The 24,757-nt window shown below is 39.7% G+C and overlaps 1 protein-coding gene across 1 annotated transcript in view; it reads left to right on the top strand.

The window, feature by feature from the left end:
* The window catches only part of LOC145330229 (uncharacterized), a 158,196-nt gene that overhangs the window by 99,157 nt on the left and 34,282 nt on the right, over nucleotides 1-24,757 (top strand). Inside the window, exons 11-18 of the mRNA XM_080174839.1 lie at nucleotides 460-563; nucleotides 2,659-2,745; nucleotides 3,531-3,591; nucleotides 10,779-11,035; nucleotides 11,231-11,287; nucleotides 11,947-12,106; nucleotides 18,662-18,716; nucleotides 23,300-23,372. Of these exons, the coding sequence (XP_080030965.1) occupies nucleotides 460-563; nucleotides 2,659-2,745; nucleotides 3,531-3,591; nucleotides 10,779-11,035; nucleotides 11,231-11,287; nucleotides 11,947-12,106; nucleotides 18,662-18,716; nucleotides 23,300-23,372 (854 nt within the window). The remainder of the gene's footprint in view (nucleotides 1-459; nucleotides 564-2,658; nucleotides 2,746-3,530; nucleotides 3,592-10,778; nucleotides 11,036-11,230; nucleotides 11,288-11,946; nucleotides 12,107-18,661; nucleotides 18,717-23,299; nucleotides 23,373-24,757) is intronic.

Raw genomic sequence — 24,757 nt, forward strand, 5'->3', positions numbered from 1 at the left:
GCAAATCTATTCAGGACTTATTCATCATAAACCTTTTATTAATTGTCGTATACTTTTTCTATTATGATTCTATGATATTTAGTTAATTAAAGTAAAAAAATAGAGGGGGCATCAGCTATATGTAACTCTGCCAACTGGGTAGGGACCCTATCCCGATTTTGTATTGGGTCTTTGAAAACAGCTAACGGCGTCGGAAATATAAGTCAATTCCTTACAAATGATCAGAAGGCAATTAATTTTTTAATAGCGAAGCTACTCTAAAATTGTCAGTCCGTATGTCGGTCTGTCTGAAACGTTTGGAAGGAAACATTATTTTCTAAGCTCCTATTTAAAGATAGACGGCTGAAACTTCTTGTCAACATTCCCATCAATATTGAGCATAATTATGTATGAAACACCCTTGTCGGCCGGACTACTTTTAGACAGGTTTTAAGCTACTTTTATAATTTTCATTTTCAGTTACAAGATGAACTGGAGACTCAGCAAGTGGACCCAAGATGTCGACGAGACATGAGTATACAGACCAGCCCCCAGCTACAAAGAGCAAATCTTGGCGACGTCAGGTAGAAAACTTTGGGTACCAGAGATGGGTTTTTGAAAGATGAATGTCGCGTTTTTTGAATTCGCGAAATTTAAACAGAGTGTACAACTATTTATTTAATTATTTCGCTTTTGTTGTACGGCCTTCAAATTATCTTTAATCCATTTTTGCTGCATATTAATTAATGCATATTAGACATTATACAAATGGCTAAAATAATAATTTTAAAATTTTGAATTCTTAAGTTGTATACTCTGTTGAAATCCTATCGTCATCGTTCAATCAATCAATGTCTAAAAAATTAAAAAACGCGGCATTTATCTTTCAAAAAAGCCATCTCAGTGTAATAAACCAGGGATCTCAAGGGATAAGACAATGGACGGATAAATTGACATACCTCCCCAATGATTATGAAACAAGGATACCCCTTCTGTAGTTGAATATTATTGGTTTTAAGTACCGAAAATTGATGAGGTAATGTATAAAAAAGAGATTTTAAAATTTTGGGCACCAGGGATCTAAAGGGATAAGACAATAGACGGATTAATAGAAATAATTACCCAATGATAATAAAATAGCTACCACTTCTTAAAATCATTGGTTGAAACGTTAGTGCACTACTAGTTTTGAACTAACCAAACAATGTTCCGTAAAATTACCCAAATTTTCTAAGCCAACGAATTAGAATAGGTGTTTGCATACCTTTGGGATAAGACAATGGCCGTTAAATTGATTTAAATCCCCAATTATATACACAAAATTACCCTTTCTGTAGATTACAATTAGTAGATGAACGTTTGGGCACTCAACTTAATTAACCAACTAATCAAAGTTCAATGAAAGTTATAAAGCCAACCAATAAGAAAACATTTTTATAAAACATTGGGTACTATTTTAATATACAGCCCAGTGTCCCCTCCCTCCCTGGGTATAAAGATTTTTGGGCACTCCTTATAAAAGTTCAACTTTTATTTTGATAGTTATCAATAATCCTATTATTAAAGTAGTAAGGTTTTTTTTGTTCGTTAAGATCTCGCCAACCAGTGAACTAAATAAGTTCTTTTAAGGGTGCCACATAGGTTCAGGAATGGTTTAAGGCTACTTTATTTTAAATTTAAGTCTAGGGTTTGATTTAATCTATTTTTCTGTCACTTCCCTCTCGAGTAGATGCTAGGGACATATAATAGTTATGTATTGCTTCATATTAAAGACAGCTTTCTGCGAATATTTAACTGGTATTAATCTTATGACACTTTTAACAGTTATAAATCTATCTCAACCATAACATTTATAAATTAGTAACTACTGCTGCTTCATAACGAAATATATTTCAAAGAAAAAAATCTTCATTATCAATCGCATCTCTTGTAGAAGTAAATCAAGCAATATTAGCTTGGTCGTTTTAGATGATTTTTAAAAGCGAAGCTTTTCTATAATTAGGGTCGGTCGGTCCGTCCGTCCGTCCGTACGTCCGTACGTCCGTAACGGATAGCTTTTTCCGTTAATTTAGGCATGTTAGAATTGTCCTATCGATTTCAAATTTTGCATGGTGATTCCTTTAGTAGTTAGGTACGATTTAGAAAGCGTAGCAACTCTATAATCATTACCAAAATGCCCGTACGTCCATTTTAAACATGTTGATTTTTTTACTTTTTTAACAACAAATTTTTATGTGATCAAATCATCGGATTGATCTGATTTTTGGTATATTAATTCCTGGGACAACAAAGTATAATGTAATAAGCGAAGCAACTCTATAATCAAGCCCTAAAAATGTAAGTATGTCAATAAAAATTATCCTGTATCAGGCAGTTTTACAACAAATTCACTTATAATTTTGCTTTGACTCTTATAAATTTATATTATGATAATTAAGTTCTAACACTATACAAGTGTTAATGTCCGTTTGTCCTACCGTTTCAGTGCTTCGCTTTTATGGATGTTGTCATCCTTATTATGATAATATTTGTGGAAAATTCTCTGTAATATGATGCATTGCAAGATTTTTAGTATTGGTGTAAACAGGTTCAAATCCATCGGATATTAATCGATTCCGAAAGCAAACTAGGAAAAGTTATACATTTTCTTAATTGGATTCTAATTAATGTTTTTTTTAGCCGACGAACATTTTGTCGTCCCCGTCGGTCTGGTTCAACAGTATCTCCGGCCTCCACAAGAAACAACTCACCTCCCTCACTTTCAAGGTATTCATTCGGGTTGGGCCGGATACTTTTTTGGCCGGATACCGGTACATTTGACAAACTCCGAATATCCGGCAAATTACCGGATTAGAAATCAGCCATATATCCGGTATCCGGATAGTTTCAATTTTCGGTATCCGTCCGGATATGGAAAATGGCCGGATATCCGGCCCAACACTAGTATTCATTCACAGGGATCTAAAGGGATAAGACAATGACCGATAAATTGATGTACATCCCTAATGCTGATACACAAAAATACCCCTTATGTAGATTACAATTAGTGATTGAAACACTTGGACACTCAATGTAGTGACCAATCCAATTTAAAAGTCACAAAAGTTGTTAATCCAACGAATAAGAAAACTTTAATATAAAATTTTGGGGACTAGTGTAATAAACAGCCCAATGTCCCCTCCCTCTCTGAATGCAACTACTCTATGATTACGGTTTGCTGTACGTGTCTGACCGTCCGTCACTCAATAAACGTTGCCTTTTCTTGTTTATTTTAGAGGCACATATTGGTTTAAATGACGTCTAAGCTTTATTATATTTCAGGGATGAAAGAAGGTAAAAATCTCTATTGGGGGTGGGGGGGAATTATTTTTAATTGTAGAGTTGGTTAAATGACTGTGTAATCCAATAATATTTTTTGAGGGGGTTGGGGGTTACCTCTTTACTCTACCCCGCTTTACAGCCTTGCCTTTTATACTGATTTGCGCAAAAACACTTAAAGGCTGAAAAATAAAATTTTGTAAATAAAATTGATACATTAAATCATTGTTAAGGTCAAATTCTCAGTCAATTTCAAGACACCAGCGAGGTACTGATGCAAGTACCAAAGGAAAGGTTAGACATTTTTGCAGGAGTATGAATACTTCATTTTTACTGTTCAATGATTTACTTTTCTTTTTCTTTAAAATGTATTTAACTTCGACCATAGAACAGGGAGGATTAGAATTGAAAAGAATTCAATTCTTTGGACCATCAGAAAAAAGATGAATCATAAGTATAAAAATGCAAAATGAAGACATACTGTGGTAATACGACACCCAGACGGACAGGCCGTTTACAGAGTTGCTTCGCTGTGACTTATGATAACAAACCCCCTGCACTAATCTTATTATATCACCATCTATCTCATGACCGCTGTTGACCCCGCACCCAGCGGTCAAACTGACCTGCCTAAATGTGGGGAGGGGACTCAAACATGCAACTATCACGCGTCCCTCACGCGCTTATATAACCGGGAGGCGCTGCCTCCCCTTTTACCACCGCTACCCCCACAGCCTGTCTACCACCGGGAGCTAAGCCCTAGCGTCCCACACCCCCTTCAAAACCTAACCATTGTTATAATCTGTTGTATATATATAGTAAACATTGCCTGTAAATATTATTCAGTTTAAATATATAATTTCTGTATGATTGAATCCTGCTTGTTTGTTTGGTAGAATAATTAAAGGCTAGGGCTCGTTGAATCCGAACTCGTTACCCTGTGGGCCGAGAAGGCTCGGCTTACCAGAACTTGGTGTCAGCGTGTTTCAATCGAGCCTTACAGAACTAGCCTATTCTACCTCTGATTGGACCCTTTGGCAAGTAAGGGGACAATCAGCCGCCAACTGAGAAGCCAACTGACCCGCGAGACGGCCTTTTTAGGTCGAATTTCCATCATTTTGAACGCAATATGTGGGCCTCTGGCCTACGGCAAGCAGATTTAGCCTGCTAAAAGCGCCAGTTAAGACGCTTTTTCCGTGCCGTGTAGGAGTAGCGCTAGGTGCGCAGCCACGGTAATCGGATAATTTAGCTCAGACGGTTACAGAACTGAGTCTAAATTGGCAAGTGTAGCTGGGACAAGCCCCAGGACACCCAGGCCAAACCTACGGGACAGACAGCTGGGTGCTGGTCTCCTTGAGAAGGCAATGTGTAGCTGCGAAGCTTCAGCACACAAGTAAGCCCTACCACTGCGACGGATAGCAGATTTTGAGCCACAGGCACGGCAGGACGGGACATTCCCTGCCGCTGCCTTCCAGGATTCGAACCCGAGGCGCTGTAGGACGGGCCATTCCCTGCCGCCATTTTCGGGATTCGAACCAGCGGCGCTGTAGGACGGGTCATTCCCTACCGCCGTCACCCCTCTGAACCTTGCAGGACGGACATTCCCTGCTGCCAGTGCTTCCAGAATCACACCTAGAGCTCCTAGTGATAACAACACATCAGTGTGTATAAATGTCAACCAAGTGATAAAAATAAATATAAAATTGTTGACCTAGTGATAATTAATAAGCTCTAGTGATTCGAAGCTACAGTCTAAGCCACCATGGTAAGCGATACCACCATAGCTGCGGTTCGGCCACCACCGAAGTTTCTGCCAACCCCAGCCGAACGGGAGGCCCCCTTGTCTCAAGGGCAGGACCTCCACTTCCCCTGCCATATCAGGGTGAGGTTTCCTACTCCTGACCCTGCCCAGCATGTACAGGTTGATGCCATGATCGATTCTGGCAACCGCGTACCAGGGTCTGCTGTAATTTCTGAACACCTCATGCACGCAATGGGCGTGCAACGCATGTTGATTCCGGACAACACCCAAATCCTGACTGCTAACGAGGAAGGCCAGCCCCTCCAGGTAATAGGAAAATTGAAAGAATTATATATGGCAGTCTCACACACTCTTATCCTCCATCTTTACCACGTAACTGTGGTCCGGAACCTCTCACACCCTCTGAACCTAGGAGGGTATTTTCTCAAGGAGTTCGGAACTAGGCTCTGTTTCGACATGCAACCACCTTGCTTGTGGGCGCGTGGGGAGTTTATCCCACTCCGTGGCGTCCCCATTGACCGGGAGACAGCCGAGAGAGAGCTAAGTTATGAGGGGCCTCTGCCAGGCCCCCTGCCAGAGCAGCCGCGTGTGGTTGAGAAAGGCACACACTGGGTGGACGCCGAACTCAACGCACACAAGGGGGCCAACCTGCTAGCCATGGGGTTGCCCCCAGTGCCCAAGGTGCCGAGGGAGAGCCTGCCAACAACGTTCCCTGAGATTGCCAGCCCTCCAGAACCAATCTTCTCCGCCGACACCTTTATCAACGGCCAGCCGTGTCCACCTGGCCCCCTCTACCTGGGACCTCCAGCCAGTCCACCAGCCAAGCCCGAGTCCAGACCCGTCAAGTCGCGGTCTGATGTACCCGGAGCCACAATCAACTCCCAGGCCTCAGCCTCTCCTGGCGCCGTGCCCGTCAAGTCGCGGCCGGACGCCCACGGAGCCAAGGCTGGACCCAGCACTTTGGCCTCTCCCAGCGCCGAGCCCGTCAAATCGTGGCCGGACGCCCCCGGAGCCACACCTGGCTCCGACACGTCAGCCCCTCCCGAGGCCGAGCCCGTCAAGTCGCGGCCGGTGGGTCCCGGAGCCGAAGCTGGCCCCACACCAGCCACATACAGGCTAAGCGCTGTCACTCCAACTGACGGCCAGCCACCCCAACTGCGCACGGCCAAGAGGGTGGTCTTGCCTGGCCGCGGTGTCATGGCGGTCCCTGTCGAGCTAGTTGGCCACCGCACCAAGGATGCCATCCAACTAGCTGCCCCAGAGCAGAGGTTTGGGGAGGATCTTGTCATCCCAGAAGGCCTGTATGCCCACAGGCCTGGATCCGCCACTGTATTTGAGTGCTGGTGGTGAATGAAGGGGAGACGCCCCTTCTGCTGGACGCTGGCCTCCCAGTGGCAGGGGAGCTGGTCAAGCCTGACATTTTAGAGGTTTCTGATAAGCCTCCTCCGAGTCTCCACTCGTTCCAAGAGCCTGCTGAGCCCCCAGACATGCAAGAGTTGTGGGAGGCCCTGGAGATGGAAGACAACGAGTTCCTGCGCAAAGACCCCTTGCTCAAGAAGGAGGTCTGGACTATGTTGTCAGAATACAGAGATGTCTTCTCCAATTCTACCCCCGGCTGCACAGATGTGGTCGAGCTGCAGCTGCGCCTCAAGCCAGGGACCCAGCCGATCCGCCAGAGATTTAGGGATCTGAACCCGCGGCAAGAGGCTGAACTGGAGAAACAACTGGACACCTGGCTACAGGAGGGAGTTATAGAGCCGTCAGACTCCGCCTGGAGCAGCCCCCTGGTGCCCATCAAGAAGAAGGACGGGAGCACCCGCTGGGCCGTCGACTACAGAGCCCTCAACAAGTGCCTGGAACTGGACAGCTACCCCCTGCCTAGGATCCAGCAGTTGGTAGAACGAGCTGGAGGGCACCGTGTCTACAGTGCCTTAGACGCGGTGGCCGCATACTACACCATCCGTGTGTCCGAGGACAGCCGGCCCTGCACCGCCTTCACCACCCCCAGAGGCTTGTATCAATGGAAAAGGATGCCCTTTGGCCTGGCTACGGCACCGTCTGTCTATTCCAGGTTTATTGCAGGGGTCCTAAACCCACTAGGCACAGCCAACCTCCAGTCATACCTTGACGACGTCCTGACCTTCCACCAGGATACCTGGGCCCACCTGGCCAGGCTCCGAGAGGTCTTGGAGGCCCACCGCAGGGGAGGAATCCGCCTCAAGCCAGCCAAGACCAAGCTGTTTCGGTCCAAGGTGGATTATCTGGGCCACACCCTCAGCCGTGAGGGGATAGCCATGCAAGAGGACTATATTGACCGTATCCTGGACTGGCCGGCCCCCATCACCCCCAAGGACTTGCTGGCGCTGCTGGGGTTCTTTGGATACTACCGCCTGTTCATCCCAGAGTATGCAGACCTCACCTACGAGATGAATCGGCAGAAGACGGCCAAGACCCTAACCTGGACGCCTGAGATGGAAGCCCAGCTGCTGCAACTCAAGGACAAGTTCCGCAAGGCCCCCATCCGAGCGCCGCCCAGGTTTGATTTGCCAGCGGTATTCCAGCTCACCACAGACTTCAGCAGCCGCGCCATCTCTGCCATACTGAGTCAATGCCAGGATGGCAAGGAGAGGCTGATTGCCGCCGTGGGGCGCAAGACAACCAACCCTGAGACGCGCTACCCGTCCTGGAAGGGAGAGATGGCCGCCATTATGTATGGGATCCGAAAATTCCACGGCATCTTGTCCTACCGCAGTTTCCAGATCAACACTGATTCCTCAGCCTTGCTACAAATGAAATCACTGAGCACATCCACAGGGATGGTGGCCCGCTGGCAGGAGGAGCTAGCAGCCTTAGATTTTACCGTCTGCCACCGGCCTGGCACCCAGAATACCAACGCCGACGCCCTCAGCCGCCGGGAAGACGCCAACATGCCAACGGCTAGCGCCGAAGAATTAGCAGAGCAGGCTGAGTATATCCACAACCTTTGCCAGCTAGGGGAGCCCGCAGCTAGCCGGCCCCCTGCCGCCCGACTGGATCCAGCTAGAGTATTGGAGGCCCAGACACAGGACCCCCTCCTGCTCCGTGTCCGCCAATGGGTGGCTGATGGCAAAGCCCCAACTAAGGCTGAGCTGCGTGGCAAGGAACGAGACGAGCAGCAGTACGCCAGCCGCTTCCCAGCCTTGGGGCTTGACGAGCATGGCTGCCTCACCACCACTGACCAGACCCTGACAGGGGAGAGGACAAGATACCTGCTGCCTTCGGCCCTCCAGCAGGACGCGTTCTTTCTAGCCCATGGGACCCCCATGGCTGGGCATTTTGGGATGGACGCGACTATCGCCCGCGTTGCCATGCACTTCTGGTGGCCCAACCTGGCCCGTGACATCCGTCTGATGGTTCAGACTTGCCCTGAGTGTGTCCAGAAGGTTACCAAGGAGAGACTGAAGCAAGGGATCCACGTGCCCTCCCGCCAGGGGTATCCACAGCAAGTCCTATTTATCGACCTGGTGGGGCCACTGCCAGAGACCCCAGCTGGGAACCGCTATATCCTCACCTGCCAAGATGGGTTCAGCCGGTTTGTCAGCCTCTACGCCATCCCCAACAAGCGCACTCTCACAGTGGCTGAGGCCCTGCTGCACCGTCACCTGGCCACGTTCGGATGCCCCCTGAAGATCCATTCCGACAATGGAATGGAATTTACCGGCCAGGTATTCCAGGAACTGGCCTCCAGGCTTGAGATTGGCCTGACACATCCACCACCCTACAACCTCAGTCCAACCGAGTGGAGAGGTTTCATAGGACGCTCAACACAGGCATGCGCCTGTTCCTAGACAGAGACGATAACAACTGGGAGCCCCATCTGCCTGCCATCGCCTTCGCCTACAACACCAAGGCCTGCAGATCCACTGGCGTGACCCCGTTCCTGGCCTTCTTTGGGAGAGAGGCCAAACTTCCAGTGGACATGGTACTACGGCTGCCAGAGACCGAATATGCGTCAGTTCCAGCCAACGTCCAAGCTATCCTGCAGCGCTACTATGCAGTGTATGATGCCATCCAGCAGAAGGAGGAGGGAGCCATCCGGAGGAGCGCGGCAGCTTACGAAGGCACGGCCAAGTATGAGGTTGGAGACTTGGTCTGGTACCTGGCCCCCCGCCTGGTGCCAGGGAAGGCAGCCAAGATTACCAAGAGATGGACTGGCCCCTGGAAAGTAGTGAGGCAAGCTACAGAGGTACATTATGTCATCAAACCTGCCTCCCCAGTAGCCAGGATCTCAGAAGTTACCGCGCATGTAGGCCGACTGCGCAAATACACTGGAGATGTGACTGCCCACCAGATCCCAGCAGACATCCAAGTTGATATGGACGGCGACGAGGATGCCACCGAGCTGCCAGTTGGAGCGGCGGCGCCCGCAGCTAGCGACCCAGGACAGTTCCCAGTACACCAGCCAGCCGCAGCCGCCCCACAGCCTAGCGGCCAGGATCGTGACCCAGTAGAAGAGAACCTGCAGGAGCCGCCCAACGAACCACCGCCGCCGCCGCCTGCTCCAGAGCCACCCAGAGATGCCATCTGGAATCCTGACGCGGACATGGAGAACCTGCCAGCCAGCAGCGAGCCTGTAGGAGAAGAACCAGCCACTGCGATGGAAGAGGCCGCCCCAGAAGACGAAGCTGAAGCCATGTGCCACCTGCTGATGACAGCCATCCCCATCCGGGTAGGAGCTAGGAGACCAAGCAACCTGAACCAAGCAGGCGCCCCCATGGAGTTCTATGCGCCCTCTGCCATCGTCATTCCCCCCTTAGGAACCACCAGAGTCAGCCTAGGCCTCCGTGTCCAGTTACCAGCTGAGGCCGAGCTAATCCTGCAGACGAGGCAAAATTTCCAGCGGCGGGGCTTGGCCGTCGCCAACCCACGCCTAGAGGCCAACCAGGAGCTGACAATGCTGATATCCAACCACAGTCAGACCGAGCAACGAGTGTCCCGGGGAGCCTGTGTAGCCCGAGCTGTCCTCCATCGAACTGTGCCCCAAGGAGAGCCTGTCCTGCGTCGGCATAGGCTGTCGTATCCCCAGGTTCAAGGCCTGGTGGCTCAGGAGCCACGCAACCCTTGAAGGGGAGGTTGTGGTAATACGACACCCAGACGGACAGGCCGTTTACAGAGTTGCTTCGCTGTGACTTATGATAACAAACCCCCTGCACTAATCTTATTATATCACCATCTATCTCATGACCGCTGTTGACCCCGCACCCAGCGGTCAAACTGACCTGCCTAAATGTGGGGAGGGGACTCAAACATGCAACTATCACGCGTCCCTCACGCGCTTATATAACCGGGAGGCGCTGCCTCCCCTTTTACCACCGCTACCCCCACAGCCTGTCTACCACCGGGAGCTAAGCCCTAGCGTCCCACACCCCCTTCAAAACCTAACCATTGTTATAATCTGTTGTATATATATAGTAAACATTGCCTGTAAATATTATTCAGTTTAAATATATAATTTCTGTATGATTGAATCCTGCTTGTTTGTTTGGTAGAATAATTAAAGGCTAGGGCTCGTTGAATCCGAACTCGTTACCCTGTGGGCCGAGAACGCTCGGCTTACCAGAATACTCTGCTCCGTAAAGCATCTACAAATGACAAAAGAAAGAAAGATTCTAAAATAAATACTAAATAAGCTTTGTCTTTCGATTGCCCTTTTAAAATTTTTTATTTCATGTATTTTCAGTATTCTCGGAGTATGAGTAGTCCTAACAGTTCTCCGCCAAAAACTGCTTCCAACTCGCCAACCAATTCACCCCTCAAGAACGGCACCAAATCACCTGGCAGCAACACAGGAAGCCAGACGAGACGCGGCAGTTTCGGCAGCAGCGGTATTGGCTCCCCTGCAAAAGCAAAGTCAAGCCCGAGCAAAAGTTTGTCTTCGCCAAGGCAAGGGGGAGTGGGGGCTACTGGGGGAGCTAAAATTGTTAAACCAGTGACAAGGTATTTATATCAAAATATTAAAAAATTATAAGATTAATACCAGTTTGGTTAGCCTGGGCCTTTGTCTCCTCTAATCTAACTGTTTTAAATCGTATAATTTTTTCAATATAATATCCGCGGAAAGCTGTCTATAATACGATGCGATAAATATCTATTCCTATTCTTATATTTTAAAAATATGCTTATTTGTTTCAGGCAAGCAACTGTTATAAAATCTGGTAATAGAAGAAAATCTGAATCAAATTCTGCGAGGTAAATTTTCACCAAACTTTTTAACTATCTATAATAGAAAGTAGAAGGATGTTTGTCTGTCTATCTGTCTGTCCCGAAGGATCTCGCTAACCGCTAAACTGATATTGTTCTCCTATATAGTGAAGCTTCTTATAGGTCCTGGAAAGGTTTTAAACTATTTTAGGGAGGATGTCTTCACCCCTCTCCCCCCCAAAAAAATATTTTTTTATTCTTTTGAAGCTCAAATTAAAAATGGGAAGATGTCGACTTTTCACCCTCCAACCTTAAGTGCCCCTAGAGGCTTCTAGGGGGCGTAGCCGCTAGTTTAATTTAAACAGAACTGCTTTTATTATTATTATGATCTTTCATAATCGGTTTTTCAAAGCTAACAACAGATCTATAGGATGGATTTATATACATACAACTACCTCCCTTACTTTTTCAAAGACCTTTTTCGTCTGCTTCTAAATTATTTTCTGCTACTTGGCTGTGCTAATATAAGCGACACCATTGGTTGATTTTCAATAACCCAATAGAAGGGTTGCACAAGGCGGTTGCGATGGGGAGATACGGTTATTTAACCCTTTCTCCCTCTAGTGTTTTACCCTGATCTGCTAACAACTTTAACATAATCCTTGAATTATCAACATAAATGATTAAAATCATATTATTGTTTTTAGTTCTCCCCGCAGTGGTGAGTGTTCTCCACGTGCAGCAGAAACTGGTGACCCACCCAGCTACAAACAGTCCACAGATAATCTAGTCTCCAAGTTACCAACATACAAAGCAAGTTCTAGTCCTAGCAAGATTCCGACCCCAAGCAAAAGTAAATTAGCCAAGGTAAAAGTAGTTTTTAGTAGCGAAGCTTCTCTATAATCACTTAATCCGTACGTCCATCAGTCCGTCAGTTAGTGATTTTCTCGGATGATATTAAAGATAGAAAGCTGATATTTTTAATGAAGATTCATATAACATAAAAATCTATACATTGTAATGTAAACGTTATTTTTTTAGGGTTTTGTGATATTCTTGGATGTTTTTTCTATATTCTTTCTCCTTTTTCTTTAGTTTGAGAACTAAACAACTGCTCTATAACTCACTTTGTCTGTTTGTCCATTATATGATTTTTTTTGGTGCTTTTCTACTTTGGATGTTTTCATCCTTGTTTTCATATTACCTAATTGTTAAAGGAATCTAATACTAGTATAGCTTTGAAACCGATTAAAATCCGCTGGATTAGAAACGGTTCTAAGCCATACTGGAAAATTATTTATAGCATAGTATTTCCCACGAATATTAAAGTAATAAAAATCACAAAATCTATACTAGATTTGTTTGCCTGGACCTTTAGCCCCTCGGGGCCAACAAACATGGTTTTGATCTTATTATTTTTCATTTTCATATCCTTGGAAAGCTGTATAATACGATGCTATGATTATATATTACAAGTTATCCATAATCCTTTTTTGTAGAATAAAGTTTATATTACAATTTCTTAAATTTTCAAATGTTTAATTTAATTGTCAGTGCTTGGAAACACAAAAAGAAATCTCATAGTTTGAATGTTCACCTTTTATTAATTAAATTAATAACAACCAGGGATCTAAAAGTATAAGACAATGGCCGATAAGTTGATGTACATCCCTAATGATGATACACAATATGACCCTTTCTATAGATCAAAATTAGTGGTTGAAATATTTAGGCACTCAACTGCCAAATCAAAAATCAGTAAAAGTCCCCAAAGTTGTTAATCTAACGAATAAGAAAACGATATTATAAAACTTTGAGGACTAGTGTAATAAACAGCCAAATGTCACCTCCCTCCCTGAATAACAATCTTGCAATTAAATGAAGAAGCACAGCTACTGCCCAACCCATGTTGATTATTCTATCGTAAAGACACAATTTTTATTACACTAACGATAACTAATAACAAAATTATCACTTTTGTATTTTAGAATCATTAATTTAAAATTTTCTATAAAGTTTTCCGGCCAACGAATTGTATATCATGTTCATGAAAATTCGAGGACCAGTTTGATTTTCCGTCCCGTCTCCCTTGAAAGTGTTTCCTTCTTCTTCCAACCCAGTGAGGGAGGGGACATTAGGCTTTTTATTCCACTAGTCCCCAAAGTTTAATAATAATGTTTTCTTATTAGTTGGCTTAACAACTTTGGGGGACTTCTACTGAATTTTGTTTAGTTTTTATATTAAGTTGATTGTCCAAAAGATTTCACAACTAATTTTAACAACAGAAAGGGATAATTTTGTTTATCATCATCAACCCATTTCTCCAGATAACCTTGCTACTTTTGGATTTAATTGTCCTTGTCTTCGTTATTTTATTTTAAATGCGGGCTCAAAACAATTGCAAAATTTTTTTTGTGTATTTTTCGCTCTTTGTCTAAATAATTTTGATACTTTTTAATGGAAAGATAAAAATGTTTTGAATTAATTTTATTAATAAAAAGTTACAACAATTAAATAAAATAAAAAAGCAGACTAAAACTTTTTATTTTTTATGAGCACGAGCAGCTTATGGTGCCTATAAAAAATGACGTCATATAATACATTTGACCAATGATAGGCCAGTATACATTGTTATTGACCACTGAGCTGGATCTTTAAATCATTTCAATGGTGCGCCAAATCGGGGTGCGCATAATTTCAGCCAATCACAGCGCGGCATTTCGTAAAATGCTGTGCTCTCATTGGTGGAAAGTTGGCTCACCCCGATTTGGCGCACCATTGAAATGATTTAAAGATCCAGCTCTGGTAAGATGTACACTGGCCTATCATTGGTAATTTGTTTTGTATGACGTCATTTATTTATAGGCAATAAGCTGTTTGTTATTTATTTTCAAATTACGACAGCTAGACTTAAAAACAGCATTTGATATGCATAATATAATGAATATACTATTACTTGAATCTTATACCAAATTTTCATGTTCTCTAATAAAGTAAAACTCACATTAGGCTAAAATAACGATACCCTCCAACCACCCAATTCACCCCATCCACCTCCCCGCCTATTGTATGAACGATCTGACCAATAAATTAGTTCCATGTTAGCAACCTATCATTAACTTGTCATTTGTAGTAAGTATTGTTTGACGTAATTTTTTTATAGGACTATAAACAGCTTCAACAAAAAAGGAAAAGAGCAAAAATTTATCAATTTTAAAACTTGTTGTTTGAAATGTTTTTCTTTTAAAAATAAGAAAACTCATGATTTATGGCTGTCTTAAAAAGTTTTGCGTTGAAATTCTCAGTAGGAAACAAAAACACATTACATTTTAAAAGCGAAGCTTTTTATAATTCTAAAATTAGGGACGGTACGTCCGTCTATACGTACGGTCGTTAATTTAGACATGTTAGAATTGTCCTATTCATTTTAAACTTTGCATGATGATTCCTATAACAAATAGATACAATTTGGAAAGCAAAACAACTCGTTATCAAAAAGTCACCTATTATAAACGAAGCATCTTTATCATCAAATCCTAAAAATTAAAGTATGTCCTTTTACAGTATTTACACGATTTTGCAACAAATTTATGTTAGATTTTAATTAGACTTACAAAGTAATATTCTGTTAATTCTAAATGTCAGTCTATCCATCGATAACGCGCAAATAGTTGTTTTTTCAACTGCTTCAAAAGTCTGATGATTTCGGTAAGAGATTTTGATATATCAATAGAAAGTTTTGTGATTTGTTACTTAAGTATGTTATCATCCTTGTTTATTTTCATGAATAGAATCAGAGGCGTGCAAAAGGGGGGTGTATCCACCCCCTGACAAAGTTAAGAGGCTGGATACATACCCTTAGTTGGGGATCCAAACCCCTGCACCACTCTACACCACCCAAATGCACCCCCACCCCCCTGACAAAGTTAAGAGGCTAGATACATACCCTTAGTGGGGGGTCCAACTCTTCAACCCCCTGACAGGTGTCTACACCACCCTAATGCACCCCCCCCCCTCAAATACAACCAAGGGCGGTATCAAGTAAAATATCACAACCCCTTGAATTAATAATTCAATTTACAAATCCATTCTAGAAAGTTTTGACATTTGCCACTGAATAGAATATTATATTCCATTTATCGTATATCACAGTAGAGTTTAAAGAACACGATGATATTTATATTCGAAACCTTTTGGAAGTTAAGACTTACCAGTTAATAATACTAGAATAATGTGGAAATATATGTACATAGTACATCTAGATGGTCCATCTGACCCCAAAATTCGTCCATTCCTTTTAACTAAACACTGTATACTAGAATATGTAAGTTGGAAGGAATTTTAATGTTAGAGGGAGATTTGAAATCTGCATCAAATTTTAAGGATTTTTTATAAAATTCGTTTTTTGTATAATTCTTTATCTAAAAGCGGAAATACAATTTAAGTTAATTAATTTTGATATCTGTGATTGGTGGATTTAAAACTATCTGCGCTCTGATACATGTCGTACATCATTCAACAAATTAAAACGCAGGTAGTTTCCAATCCACCTCTTCTATTGGTCAAAACTAATTAACTTAAATTGTATTTCCGCTTTTAGATAAAAAATTATACAAAAAAAAACTAATTTTATAAAAATCCTTAAAATTTGATGCAGATTTCAAATCTCCCTCTAACATTAAAATTCTTTCCAACTTATATATCTTACTGTTTACTTTATAACAATAGTATGACTGCGTTGTTCCTCCACTGTACTCCTATTGGCTGATTTAAATAGTGTGTCTCTAGATAATCTCTATAGTTGTGGAAAAATTATTTAATACTGACTTTGGAAAAGCAATCGAAGTTTTAAACAATTAGACCTAATGATTTTAGCCCTAGTTTTTACATTTAAAAAATCATCAAACTCTATACAATTCTTAAAGAACAACCATTTAATGTATTTTTAACAATGGTTAAAATGTCATATAAATAAGGAAAAGTGAAGGAATAATAGTTTTTTTTTTGCATCGTATTATAGACAACTTTTTGCAGATACTTTAATGAAAAAAATAGAAGATTAAAACTAGATTTGTTAGCCCTGGGGGGGCAATAGGCCCAAGCTAACAAAATTTTATATTTTATTTTAATTTAGTTTTCGAGGAAAATTGCCTGTAATATGATGATACACATGATTTTTTAATATGGATCAGAACCGGTTCTAATCAAGCGGATATTACTCGGTTTTTGAAGCCATGTTATTGTAAATTGCAATGCCAAACATATGAAAAAGTTAGATGCAAAGAAAACCTGCCTATTCTGTAAAATAAATGTTGCTTTAAAAAAGGATATAAAATTTAACTGCAATGCCCTTTGCAAGAAAATAAAAGACTATTAGGAACTCTTAACAGTAATAAATGTAATTGATTTCTCTATTAATCAGGAATACGTGGATATCATAATGGCCAATTATTTCAACTAAATAGAGGGGAATTCTTAAACAAATTTTTGGCTCACATAAATTAGTGAGGCTCGCTAAATTTTTTTGTGAAAAATCCTCCAAAATCGCGCATAAAAAATCTACAAAAATTAAATGAAATCATAGAAGGGTTATTAATTTAAGATTTTGTTTAATTTTTGTAGATTTTTATGTGATTTTGGAGGATTTTAAAAATAAGTTTGCCTCACTAAGCGACCCTAATTATTTTTAAGAATCCACCTCAGGTCTAGTTTGAGAGGCATAGTAATGGATGTAGAATATACATGGATATTAAGACAGGGTAAAAGTGTCGTCAATTTAGCTCGCTCTCATAGAATTCGATTATTGGTCAGTTTGTTCATCCAGTAGGAGGGTAAAGAGATAGGGTAAAGGGCGTGAATTGGTATGTTAGCCCGCTGCAAGTATTACGTTATAAGAAAACATGAAAATCTGGTGTAATATCCAAGTTATAATATATCCATTGGCCTAATAAACAAATTTTTTGGGGTAATAGAAATTTTGCCAAAACAACCTCAAAATTTTTAAAAGTAAAATTTAATCTAAAATTTAAGTTTAAAACGTTAGTTTTAACTTGCTGATACTATCCCTAGGTCCCTGCCTTCGACCTCAACATTTAGTGCATCCTCTCGTCGTCGGGGCCCAAAACAGGCGCAACTCATTACAATGCACAGTTAGGACTTTTAAGACAACTGTCGTGTAATCAAAGGGTTGGTTATTAGAGTAAGATCCCGTGGTGTATCCCAGACAAAGCTCAAATTGTGTCAAAATTGTGTCAAAAATTATCCATGTAACGTCATAGAAATGAAGAGGAGTAGTGGGAAAGAGATGGATAGTCCCTCATTTTTATGACGTCACATGGATGACTTTTTACACAATTTTGCAGTAATTTGGCCTTTGTCATTCCCTAGATCCCTGGTATTAGTTGATGTAATTATTTGGAAACAATAGTTTCTTTCTACGCGTTCTTTTCTTTTAAATGTGTTTTCCATTATCACTAAGATATTAACTACAAACAACACACACACAATTTACAAATATATTATTTTTTAAAAATGTTTAATATATGTTTCAATTTTAATGGCTTTAAATGTTCTTTAACAGTGACGTTCACAGTGTTTTTTGACACCCCCTTTAGCAGTGGTAGAAGCTGTTTCATGGGGGCCTAGAAACCCATGTCAAAGAGGGTGTAGAGGGGTAGAGGTTCATATCCATCTCTCCAAGTCTTTAGCCTCAAATATTTTACAAAAAAATCTTTGAACAAAAAAAGAAAAAAAATCTTCGAATTATTTCATGTTGTTCAAAAAACATCCAATAATGTTAATGCTAATCTTTCTAGTGCTAAATTGTACATTTGTGTAAATTAATCTCAATTCCATTTTTTTAGAGAAGAGCTCTTTAAGGGGTTTTGGGCTAGTCCCCAAAGTTTTATAATAACATTGTCTTATGGCTCAACAAGTTTTATAAAATTTAATTTGTTGTTTCATTAAGTTGAGTGTACAAACATTTAAACCACTAATTATAATCTACGGAAAGACATGTCATCATCATTGGAATGTATATCAATTAATCGGCCATTGTCTTATCCCTTTAGATCCCTGAGAGCTCTTTAAAAACTCCCAAGGGAGAAGGAGGAAGAAAGGATATAAAGTGGTTGTAATTGGTAAATTATTTATATGAAATACGTGTATTTATAACACTATATTATTTTCATTTTCAATATCCGGCCGGTTACCGGATATTAAAACTATCCAGTTACATGATATCCGGCTGATTTTTGACGCCGGATATCCGGTTATCCGGCCAGATATCGAACGTTGGCCAGATATCCGGCCGGAACCGGATATCCGGCATTAGAAATCAGCCGGATATCCGGTATCCGGTCAAAAAAGTATCCGGCCCAACATTAGTTTGAAGCCAGGATAATTTTCAATATATTTTTTCAGATGAGTCCTAGCAGCCAAAAGTGTTCCTCACAAGCAAACTCCAATTCAAATACAGGTAAAAATGTTTCTCGTGCTCATTCGAATCCGGTGGATAGGAACCGGTTCTAATCCATACGAAAAAACTATGTCTAGCATCGTATTATATCCAGCTTTCTACGAATATAAAAATGTACAATCAAAAGATTAAAACCAGTTTTTTAAGACGATGCCTTCGGCACCTCGGGGCTAAAAAACTAGTTTTAATCTTATAATTGTACATTATATAACCGCGGAAAGCCGTTTATAATACGATGCGAGAAATAACTATTCCAGTATGTCCTTTAAACCGTTTAATATCCGGTGGATTAGAACTGGTTCTCAGACATACTAAAAAAATCATATATTGCAATGTATCACAGACAATTTTCTAGGACTATTAAAATAAAAATGGTTTTAATCTTATATTTTTATTTTATTATCCGCGAAAATCTATCTATAGTACGAAGCGATGAATAAATAAACATGAGTAAATAAGTGAGAGTAGATTTGAAGTGTTGCATTTCAAAGAAAGTTCTCTTTGAAGTGGTGTTATGTAATTTCATTACAGAAATATAATCTGCAATATGGACAGATATTCTGCAGGGTTGGAGGGCACATTGGGCTGTCAATTACACTTTAACATTTTCTTATTTGTTGGCTTATCAACTTTGGGGACTTTTAATTGAATTTTGATTGGTTGGATCATTAAGTTGAGTGTCTAAACATTTCAACCACTTATTGTAATTTACAGAAGTGGTAATTTTGTCTATTATCGACTATTGGCTTATCCCTTTAGATCCCGAAATATGGACATCTGGGTTGGAGGGGACATTGGACCGTAAATTACACTGGTACCCAAAGTTTCAAACAATGTTTTTTTATACATTGGCTTAAAATCTTTGGTTACTTTTATCGGTTTTGAATGGTTTGTTTACCCTTAAAAACCCTGGATATTCATATATTTTTTTTAATTATCTAAAATGCATTCATGTTTATTTGACCCACCTCTTTAAAAAAGCTATAAATAAAATACATAAGATTTATGAGAATTTAAATTTATCCATATTTATGTTGAATAAACTTGGTAATCAAATCTATAATACAAAGTAGAATGATGTATGTCCGTCCGTCCCTTAAGATCTCGGTAACCACTGAACTGATCGGATTCTACTCTTTAGGGTATATAACTGGTATTGGTCCTGTGGTGGTTTTAAGCTATTTGCTTAGAGGGTGGGACACCCCAAACCACTCAAAAAATGAAAATTCCCCTCAAAAAAAAATATTTTTAGGCAGTTACTTCACAATAAATGGCAGCACCAGAAATACTAGAGGCTAGGAACGAAGCCGCTAGTATATCATAATGTAATTTAAAAACTACTTCAGATTTTAAAAGTACACTGTTTTGAAAAAAAAATGTACTTTTTATTTTTTTAAATCTGAAGTAGTTTTTGAATTACATTATTTCATATTTTCATAATTCAAAACTACTTTAGATTTAAAAAGTACATTGTATTTTAACAAAATTTATTCTTTTTACATTAATAAAATGATATATTTAAATTAAATTTAGTTTGATTTATTCCAGGGACAAGGGACTAGGATTACGACAAATAATTCAAAGTGAAAATTACCCCAAAACATGTTTTATGCAACAAAAATATTTAAATTTTCAGCAATTTGAAATGAAATTAATTTGGTGAATGAAAGCACCTTAACTATTCTAAAACAAGAAGTGAAAATAATGATTATTTAACAAAAACGGAAACGAGATGTAGGTAGATTTAAAAATTTTGAAAAAAATCTATTTAAAATTTGTCTTTTTACGATTGCTTTTAGATTTAACTAAAAATAGTTATGTAAGCTTCAAAATTTATAATTGTTCACGTATTTAAGGAAAGGATTAAATATTTGAAAATTTTTATTATTAATTTTGAATCATATCATAAAATTGACATTTGTAGTTTGCATATTTTCAACTAAAAATAATCTTAATTGAATTTTTGCAGTAGCGTTCACAAGGTTTTGTTTTGGAGGTTGGGCAAAGCACATGCGAAAATTTTGACATCCCCTTTTGATTGTTGACAACCCCTTAAACAAAATCGAGGGGGGTGTTAACGTTAGGGGGTTGTAACAAGAGGAGCAGATACACCCCCTTGGTACCCAACCCCTACATAATCAACAAAGTTAAAGAAGAATTGCGCAATTTTTTTTTTAAATAGGGGGGTTTCACTTTTTTCCTCTGTTCTGCCCCTTGGCTGTATCAGAGGGATGTAGACCCTTATTTAGAAGGGTGAAGAGATGGGGGAAGGGGTGAAAAAGTTTTTTGCCAGGGGGTGCAACCCACCTACACCCTCCTTCTGCTCGCATTCATGCATAAGCACCGCATTACGTAATTGACCATAGACGTCCAAGGGGGGTATAAGGGTGTTTACCCCCCTCATACTTTGAAACCCCTCATTTTACCCTGCAATTTTTAAAAGCGAAGCTTTTCTATAATTAGGGTCGGTCCGTCCGAAACGGATAGCTAAAAATGTAAGTATGTCCATAAACATTATTTGGTATCGACTCTTATTTAGCTTCGACTCTTATACTTTTTGGTTCTGATTATTCAGTTCTGACACTATACAAGTGTTAATGTCCGTTTGTCCTACATTTTTAGTGCTTTGCTTTTATGGATGTTGTCATCCTTGTAATTGAGAGTGAATAATATCTCTGAAATAGCGTACCTGTCCCGTACATAATTGAAAGCCAGGGATCTAAAGGGATAAGACAATTGCCGATAAATTTATGTACATCCCCAATGATAATCCAACAAAATTTACCTCTTCTAGTGATTAAAATAAGTTGTTGAAACGTTTGAACACTCATTTTAATAAAACAACAAATCAAAATTTACCCTTAAGTTGTTAAGACAACAAATCAGGAAACGTTATAAAACTTTTGGGGACTAGTGTAATAAACAGCACATTGTCCTCTTTCTCTCTGATTTAAAGCTGTGTGATTAAGTAAATACTACAGCTAAATGAGAATAATTATGTTTCAGGGAAAGGGAGGGGATAATTCTTTAAACAATATATGTAAACTAATCTAAGGAAAAAAATGAAAATTAAGTGTCCAAAAATGAGCCGTGTGACGTCATAAATGGGAGAGATGAAAGGAGAAGTGGGAAAGGAAACACCTTAAAAAGTGATGGATCTATTGACGTCCTAAGGACACTTTGTAGAGTGTAAAAAAATTCACAGTTAAGAATTGAGTAGAAGATTATTTTTTTATTTATTGTCTTATCCCTGTGTATATTTTGTTTAATTTAAACATGGATTGTTTCTAAATTCAAGGGGTATTATACAGGGGCGTCCTAGTATTTTTTTTGGGGGGGAAGGGGTAATTCTGTTTTTGGTTGGGGTAAAATGACACGCGAATCGCGCCGCAATTTTTTTTTGCCCCCCCCCCACCCCCAAAATTTTTACCCCGGGGTTAAAATTTGCTTGGGGGGGTGTAAATTACCCCCCCCCCTCCCAAAAAAATTTACCCCCGGAGAAAAAATTTAATTTTTGGTGGGGGTAATTTAAATTTTATTAAACATTTAGTATTAAAAATGCGCGCGAAGCCTACGGCACTCCCAAATTCGTTTAGGGGGGGGGGGGTAATTCCCACTTTACCCCCCCCCCACCTTGGACATCTTTGGTATTATATCACTTTCGCTTATATAAAACTTGTTTTATTTTCACGTTTTACCAAATCCATTTTCATTATTATATGAATAGTTATTTATCGAATCGTACTCTATTTCAGCGGATATAAAAATTAAATAATTAAAATCAGTTTTGTTATTCCCGGGATGCCCAAGGCACGGTCTAGAAAAACTGGTATTTATATTATGATTGTACATTTTTATATTTGTAAAAAAAAACTAGATTTAAATCTACGAAGGTCCTGGGTAACAAAACTAATATTATGATTTTTAAAAGCGTAGCTTTTCTATAATTAGGGTCGGTCCGTCCGTCCGTACGTCCGTCCGTCCGAGATAGATAGCTTTTATTCGTTATTTTAGGCATGTTAGAATTGTCCTATCGATTTCAAACTTTGCATGGTGATTCCTGTAGTAGTTAGGTACGATTTAGAAAGCGTAGCAACTCTATAATCATTACCAGAATGTCCGTACGTCCATTTTAAACATAATGATTTTTCTAATTTTTCAACAGCAAATTTTTATGTGATCTAATTATCCGTTTGATCTGATTTTTGGTATATTGATTCTTGGGACAACAAAGAACAATATTTTAAGCGTAGCAACTTTATAATCAAATCCTAAAAATGTAAGTATGTCCATAAACTCAATAAACATTATCCTGTATCAAGAAGTTTTTCAACAAATTTACTTACAATTTTGCTTCGACTCTTATACTTATATATTCTGATTATTCAGTTTAGACACTATACAAGTGTTCATGTCCGTTTGTACTACCGTTTCAGTGCTTCGCTTTTATGGATGTTGTCATCCTTGTTTCTCCTAGGTTCATCCCGCAGCTCAGTGGAACGCGATTCTGATGAGCGAATGAGCAATTTTATATCCGCGGAAAGCTGTCTATAACACGATGCAATAATTAACTATTCTCCTAGTTTCAGCCCGCAGCTCAATGGAACGAGATTCAGATGAGCGGATGATGAGCAATTCAAACTCGGACGAGGACAGGTATAATGCTATTTACAGTATAACTTCCAAACCGATTAATATCCGCTGAATTAGACCTTGTTCTAAGCTATTCTGAAAAAAATCAGACAATTTTCCATTTAAATTTAAATAAAAATCATGAAAACAATACTAGTTTTGTTAGCTTGAGCCTTCAGCACCTCGGCGCTAACAAAAAAGGTTATAAGCTTCTAAATTTTCATTTTATTATCCACGGAAAGCTGTCTATAATACGATGCTATAAATCACTTATATTAATGCGATTCTTTGATTATAATTAGTTAACATATTATTATTATAAATTTATTTAGACAATAAAAAATTGAAAATTAGTCTCAATGTGCCGTATATTTAATGTAATCCTGTATTTGGCAAAGCATTTAATACCTTCTTAGATATTAAGACGTTACATTTCTAGTCAATATCTTTTTAAAAGCAAAGCTTTTATATAATTAAGGTCTGAACGTCTGTCCTTAAATGAGAGATCTTTTCGTCAATTTACACATGTAAGAAATGTCCTATCGATTTCAAACTTAGCAACTCTATAATAAAAATAAAAAAGGCTGATTTTAACTTTTTTGACAAAAACTTTTTGTATGATAAAATTATTTTATTCATCTGATTTTTTGGAATAATTGTTCCTAGGATAAGTAAATAAAAAATTGTAAGTTAAGCATCTCTTTTATCAAATCCTAAAAATGAAAGTATGTCCTTTCAAGGAATCCTTTATTTCAGCAACTTTGCAACAAATTTCTGCTTATTAAGTTCTGACACTCTACAAGAGTTATTAATGGTTTGGTTAATTAGATTAGTAAACTTGTGGGCAAAGTAAATATTCATTTTACAAGCAAATTATTGCATTGAACACCGTAAAAGTGTCTGACTATGACGTCAGAAAAAATTAACAATTAACCAATGAGTAGCCAGTATTCACAATGGTAAAATATATAGCGGCCTCTCATTGGTTAATTGTTAATTTTTTCTGACGTCATATTCAGACACTTTTACGGTGTTCATTGCATTGCTTAGTAAAGACTTCTAGACAAAAGTCATGCAAGTATCCTTGGGTATTAGAGTATCGCATCCCATTATGAGCGAATGGTGCTCTGGATTCTCTAGATGATCACTTAAATCCCGCCCTAACGAGGTCAAAACTGTATCTAACATTAACAATAACATTAAATCTAAAGATAATGTTATAAGATAACAACTTTAATGTTAAATAGGGTTAAATTTTACGATTATGGCATTCCATTTCTGGACAAAGAAAATTGTCACGTATAACATTACCTTACAAACAAACTTTTTTTTAAAAAAGGAAAAGAACATTAGAGTAAAACACTAGAGGGAGTAAGGGTTAAATAACTGTATATCCCCATTGCAACCGT

Source organism: Acartia tonsa, chromosome 10, assembly GCF_053477335.1.
Source record: "Acartia tonsa isolate MP-2025a chromosome 10, ASM5347733v1, whole genome shotgun sequence".
Taxonomy (NCBI): domain Eukaryota; kingdom Metazoa; phylum Arthropoda; class Copepoda; order Calanoida; family Acartiidae; genus Acartia; species Acartia tonsa.